The sequence below is a fragment of the Heteronotia binoei genome, chromosome 6, assembly GCF_032191835.1.
Source record: "Heteronotia binoei isolate CCM8104 ecotype False Entrance Well chromosome 6, APGP_CSIRO_Hbin_v1, whole genome shotgun sequence".
Lineage (NCBI taxonomy): Eukaryota > Metazoa > Chordata > Lepidosauria > Squamata > Gekkonidae > Heteronotia > Heteronotia binoei.
Window position 1 is genome coordinate 88,243,908 of NC_083228.1, and position 6,000 is coordinate 88,249,907.

The 6,000-nt window shown below is 40.5% G+C and overlaps 1 protein-coding gene across 2 annotated transcripts in view; it reads left to right on the forward strand.

The window, feature by feature from the left end:
* Nucleotides 1-2,067, forward strand: part of SLCO2A1 (solute carrier organic anion transporter family member 2A1) — an 86,300-nt gene extending 84,233 nt beyond the window's left edge. For both annotated transcript variants that reach the window (XM_060242078.1, XM_060242079.1), the window contains exon 14: nucleotides 1,164-2,067. In XM_060242078.1, coding sequence (XP_060098061.1) covers nucleotides 1,164-1,284 — 121 coding nt within the window. In that variant the 3' untranslated portion in view covers nucleotides 1,285-2,067. The remainder of the gene's footprint in view (nucleotides 1-1,163) is intronic.
* The last annotated feature ends 3,933 nt before the right edge of the window (nucleotides 2,068-6,000 follow it).

A 6,000-nucleotide genomic window follows, 5' to 3' on the forward strand; every position in this document is an offset into this window, starting at 1 on the left:
AGGTCAACTGGTTAGTACTTGGATGGGAGACTTCCTTGAAATACCCAATCGATGACAGGGGCAGGCTTTATTCAGCTACCTCTCTGAATATCCTCCAGGCCCCCAGTAGGGATCAGTCACCAGAGGTCAACATGACTTCCAGATGCAAACACGCACACACACAAATATACAAAATACCAAAAAAGGATGTACTCGTCTTTAACATCCCCACACTAACTGCCTTCCTCCCTTCAGTGAAAACAAAATCCAGAATTTAAAGACGATGACATTGGATTTATATTCCGCCCTCCAGCCTAAATCTCAGAGTCTCAAAGTGGCTCACAATCTCATCTTCTTCTCCCACAACAGACACCCTGTGAGGTAGGTGGGGCTGAGAGAGAGAGCTCTCACAGAAGCTGCCCTTTCAAGGACAAGCTCTGCGATAGCTATGGCTAACCCAAGGCCATTCCAGCAGCTGCAAGTGGAGGAGTGGGGAGTCAAACCTGGTTCTCCCAGATATAAGTCCGTGCACTTAACCACTACTCCAAACTTACTGTAAATTTCTGTCCTCTTTACAGAAAAAAGACAATTAGATCCTACCTTAACTGTTGCTACTCCATCGTGTGGATCTGTCTCCAAATCTGATATAGGTTAAGGTGACCTTCCCTTTGAGTCTGTCTCTTAATCAGAAGCCCTTTCCTACCGAGATCCATTTGTTGGGGGAAGGACAGTCTCTCGATTCTGATTCTTTATTAATATTTGTTTCAGGTTGGGTCATCTGTTGTGGCAATTGGGTCTTAATGGTACTAACAAAAGAAACGTCCTTCATTTTTGGTATTTGGAGCACAATGGAAGAGACTTCCATCCTCCTTTGGTGGAATTTGAAAGCCTACCATTCTAAGCCCCAGAGAAGGATCTTTTTTGCCATGCTAGCTACCATCTTTCAGAAGTTCACAATGGCCAATGGGTGCTTGTGTTTGATGAACTTCTGTGCTGGCATCCAGAATTCCGTGTTCCTATAATCCGGTCTAGATATTCTTTTTCTAGACCCCACTGCTATTCCTATTACATTTTTGAGAAGTCTTTTTCTCCCCTGGATGTTTTTCCAAAACGGGTGGGCCAATCCATACAACTAAAGGGTTATTCGATTGAAGTTTCATCCCTTTTTTTCCTTCTCTTGGCAGGTACTTGGGTCTCCAGGTAGGCTACAAACTTCTTGGTATTGTGGTGTTGACCTTAATCAGCTGGAAGATGACCAAGAACAAGGAATACAATGTGCAAGACAAAGCCGGTGGGCTAGTATAGTTCTGCATTACAAGGACACTTCTAGAGCATCATTTTATGCCTTGAGCAATATTTTGTACCTTGCCTGTATTTACTTAACAGCCTTTGTGGCCTTTTTACATTAAGGGGACAACATATTCACAGCTGAACTTTAAATTCTTGCATATAGGCTCCAGCTATGTGCAGTCCAGTGAAATGAACATCCTGATGCCAGTAAATGGAGCCATAAGCTAGACTCCCCATGGCCAAGGCCTGTCCAAAAGGAAAGTAAATGTTAAAGAGCCAGTGCAGCCCCCTGTTATTTCTGGGAGGTCTCAGTAGAAAATATACATGGGTCTTGGACAGGGACACCCAGCAAAGGCCATTGTGTAGCTGTGCTTATATTCTACGGTCTACCTGACATGCCCAAGAGTGGACGTTTCTTTTGATCTCCTAAACACGTAGGTCAGACAGTTGGAAGAAAGCCAACCTGGACTCTTGGAAAACATTAGAAAGATAGGAATGGCAAATGAAAGCTGTTACAGAGAGCATAGTTTCTTAGAAGCCCTTTTGAGAGAAGGATGCAGTCTTGTACTGACTGTGTTGTGTTGTGCCAAGGTGAAGGGGGTGGCGTGGCAGTATTGCTTGTTGGAGCAGCAACAGTTCTTGGTTTCTATCATCTCTTTCATATCACTTTCCTTTTCTCCCTCCTCTTCCCCTCACACCCCCATTACACAGGTCAGAGTGAATATAAACTTCACTCGCTGTTTAAAGTTATTGTTATGAAATATTGAATTTTTAAATAAAAGCAACTTTTTTCCAATTTGTACATGTATCTTTATTGATCTCCGTGAAAGAATCAGATTGCCAATATTCTCCTTGCCTCCAAGCTTTCTTGTTGCTATAGTGATGCCACATCTGATCCCAGGATTCTTTGAATGGAGCTAATCAAAGTATGTGTGTGGTGAATTGTTTCTACAACAGATTGTTTTGCTCTGAAGTATAAAGAATGCTTCGTATACATGACACTGAAAGAATCCCAGATACATAGTTTCAGATAAAATGAAAATACATTGATTTTATTTTATTTACTAAAAACTAAAATGAACTGAACCTTCCCTTGGGTTTTGAAAGGCAAGGCTGAAAAAAAAAAACATTTAAAAGACCATCTGATGTATGGTATATTGCAGGTATGTCTAACAGGTAGATCGCAATCTACCAGTAGATCGCGGAGGGGTCAGAGGTAGATCACCAGCCCCACTTGGTCTCATGGTTTGCTGGACAGGTGTTTGGGGGTTTTTTTATGATTGTTTGGTGTGGTGGTATTTGATTATTGGTGCCAGTATGATGAATTCTTATTTTTACTTTTAGAACTGCATGTGGGGTTTTGGCATCATCCAGAGGTCTTCAGTTGATCTTTAATACTTTGGGACAGTGACAGTTTTGGACCAGATTCAGCCAGTGTTAACTTAGCACCCCAGCCACCCCAATATAACGAAGATGAGTGTTCCAAAGAAGAGCAAAACCTACCACTTTCATGATGAATGGGAAATAGACTACATCATGGTGAAAGACAAGTGTTGTTGTCTACTTTATAATGCCGCTGTATCCTTGCCCAAAAAGGGTAATCTGGAGCATCATTATAAGGCTCTGCATAGCAATAAGTTTGATGCTGATTTTCCACCCAAAAGTGAAATTCATAAACTGAAGCTCAAAGAACTTAAATCTAAATTCGCTGCACAGCAACAGCTGATGGTGAAGCCAAGGTCACATTCGGTCAATGCAACCATGGCATCCTTCAAGGTCAGCAACTTGATCACAAAGAAATGCAAACCTTTCAATGATGGAGAATTTGTAAAAGATTGTTTTCTTGAAGCAGCAGACCATCTTTTTGAAGGATTTAAGAATAAGAAAGAGATCATAGCTGCTGTTCAAGATGTACAATTGTCAAGAAACACTGTCGTGTGGCGAATAGAAAAGATGTGTGGAGACACAACTGAACAATTGTTGGAGGATGTTTCAGTTTGTGTTGCTTTCTCACTCCAACTGGATGAATCTACAGACATAAGAGACATAGCCCAGTTACTAGTCTTTATCCGGATGGTTTTTGAAGACTTCAGTGTTAAAGAAGAACCACTTGGAATGAGAGGTGAGGTTAACAGTTTCATAGGCCTCTGTAGACAGCATGACGACTTTCCAGATTTCCTTTCTTACCACTGCATCATTCACCAGCAAATTTTGGCAAGCAAGAGACTCAATACGAAGACTGTCATGGACATCACCTTCAAAATTGTAAATTCAGTTCATGGAAGATCACTTCAAAGATAGCTTTTCAATCTTACTCTTGATGAAGGGGCAGTGGAAATCATTTTGCACACAGATGTAAGGTGGTAAAGTAGGCACAAATTTCTGCAAAGATTTTGTGATTTGCTGAATGAAATAAGGTTTTTGAAGGAGAGGGGAAATGACAAAGCAGCATTGGATGATGAGTGGTTATGTGATCTGGCATTTCTCACTGACTTTACAGGTGAACTGAGTGATATGAACATTGAACTACAAGATAAAAACAAATACATTGGTGAGATGATGAGTACAGTTTCATCCTACAAGAGCAAATTTGAGCTAATGATGACTGACCTTGCAAACAACACATTTGATCATTTTCCTAATACGCAGGGACAATATTTAAATTTTGTTTTTCAGAACGAGAAGTGTGTGACAGAAATCTGCTCTGTTATGCAGGAATTCGAAAAAAGATTCTGTGACTTCCAAAGAATTGAAAAAGTTGTGGAGTACTTGTCATACCCATTCAAAGCAGATATGGACATTAAGGAAACTGCAGCAGTTGCTATCAGTAAAAATTGCTGATTGAACAAGGCATCTCTTGAAAACGAAATAGTAACCCTTAAAAATAACATTTTTCTCAAGACCCATGCTGAGCAAGAATCGTTTTGGAAGCTAGTGCCTAGAGACAAATTTCCCAATTTGAGAAGATGCAGTGAAGCTATACACTCCTGTTTCGGTTCAACTTACTTGTGTGAATCTGCATTTCCCCATCTGAAAATGACAGAGTACACATCTTTCCAACATGACAGATGAACATCTCCAGGATTCCCCGAGACTGGCCCTCACACAAAATTCACCCAACTTCAAAAAGCTGGTGGATGAAATGCAGGCTTAGACGTCTCACTAATTAGCAAGAGCGAAGTTTTAAAGATTGCGCAAGATCAGCTTGGATCAATACTTGACCTACATTTAACACAAATTACTCAATAAAAGTTAAAGAAAGTTATTGTTATTAAGACAGTTAAAGAAAGTTATAACAATAAAAATTTAAGAAAAACTGTTTGCAGTTATTTCTGGATCTTCGTCTGTTTTGTTTTTGCTTGTTTTGCTTACCAGTAAATGACAGAAGGTGCATTGTAAGTGGGGGGGAACGGTGGAACCCAACTTTGGTGGGTTAAAATCTAATTCGAAACTAATTTGAAACTTAATTTTCATGGTGGTAGATCACCAGCACTTTTGTCCCGAAAAAATAGATCATGACCTGTTCGAAGTTGGACATGCCTGGTATATTGAAATCTGGTTATTACGAAGGTGCCTCTAGATGGCACTATTGCCTAATTAAAAGACCATTGATCTCTACCTTGTGTGTAAGATGCTCAAATGAAAGTGACAAAATAGAAGGCACTGCAGCAATGTTTTTAAATACTTTTGACTGCAAGCTTTAAGAAGGCTACCACTTAACAGAAATGTACTCCCATTGACTATCTGTAAAAAAATTCAGTGGTGTCCTTCTAAGGTGTGTACCATTTCATGCTTGCCTGGAACTTACACTCTTTGACCTGAATTCCCATCCATCCAGAGTGTGGAGGGTGAGATGCTGGACACTCTCTCTTCATATGTCCCAAGGTGAGACATGGACAGATTTTAAATTGAAAAGAAGTTTTGGGAGAATAAGATCTTGAATGAGGAGATGGGTTCTTGCGGGGGCAGGGTATAATTCTGAACAGCTTGTGTAAAGATATCTGGAACCCCACAGGGGGGAATGCAATGGGGAGAGGGCAATTTGGGTGACAGGCAAAGGATTAAGTGAACACATACATGCAGCCTCCACACATACACACACAAATACATCCATTCCACTCCAAAATTGGCCTTTTTTTCTTTTTTTTTTAATGACCACAGGACTTCCTTGGATGCAAATGTGTTTAATGTATGGTTGGTCCCTGGGCTTATTTTTAAACCTGGATTATTAGAATATTTATATTCTTCATTTATACTCTGCCTTTCTCCCCAGCAGAGACTCAACACAATTTACATCATTCTTCCTTTCCAGCATTTTATCCTTACAGGAGCCCTGTTGAGTGTGTGTGAGTCTGTTGGAGTATGTGTACAACTGGCCCAGCATCACCCAGCAGCCTTTTGTGGCAGAGGGGGCATTCAAACCCAGCTCTTCCAGATCCTAGTCTGATGCTCTAACCATTACACCACACTGGAACATATACATGTGTGTGTGTGTTTGGCATGACAATATAAATCTGACAGTTTGCTACCTTTTTGCTGGCATCCAAAATCTGCCACCACATCTCTATCTGTATCTCATAGCAGGGCCAGCCTTAGTAATAAGCACATTCCATCTCTTGTGTTTTTGCATCATATTTCTGTGCTGTAATGTTTAAACATTCTCTCCTGACATTACAAATGAGAAACATCAAACTTTATTGCTGCTGCCATACAGTGTATTTCCTTTAGGCT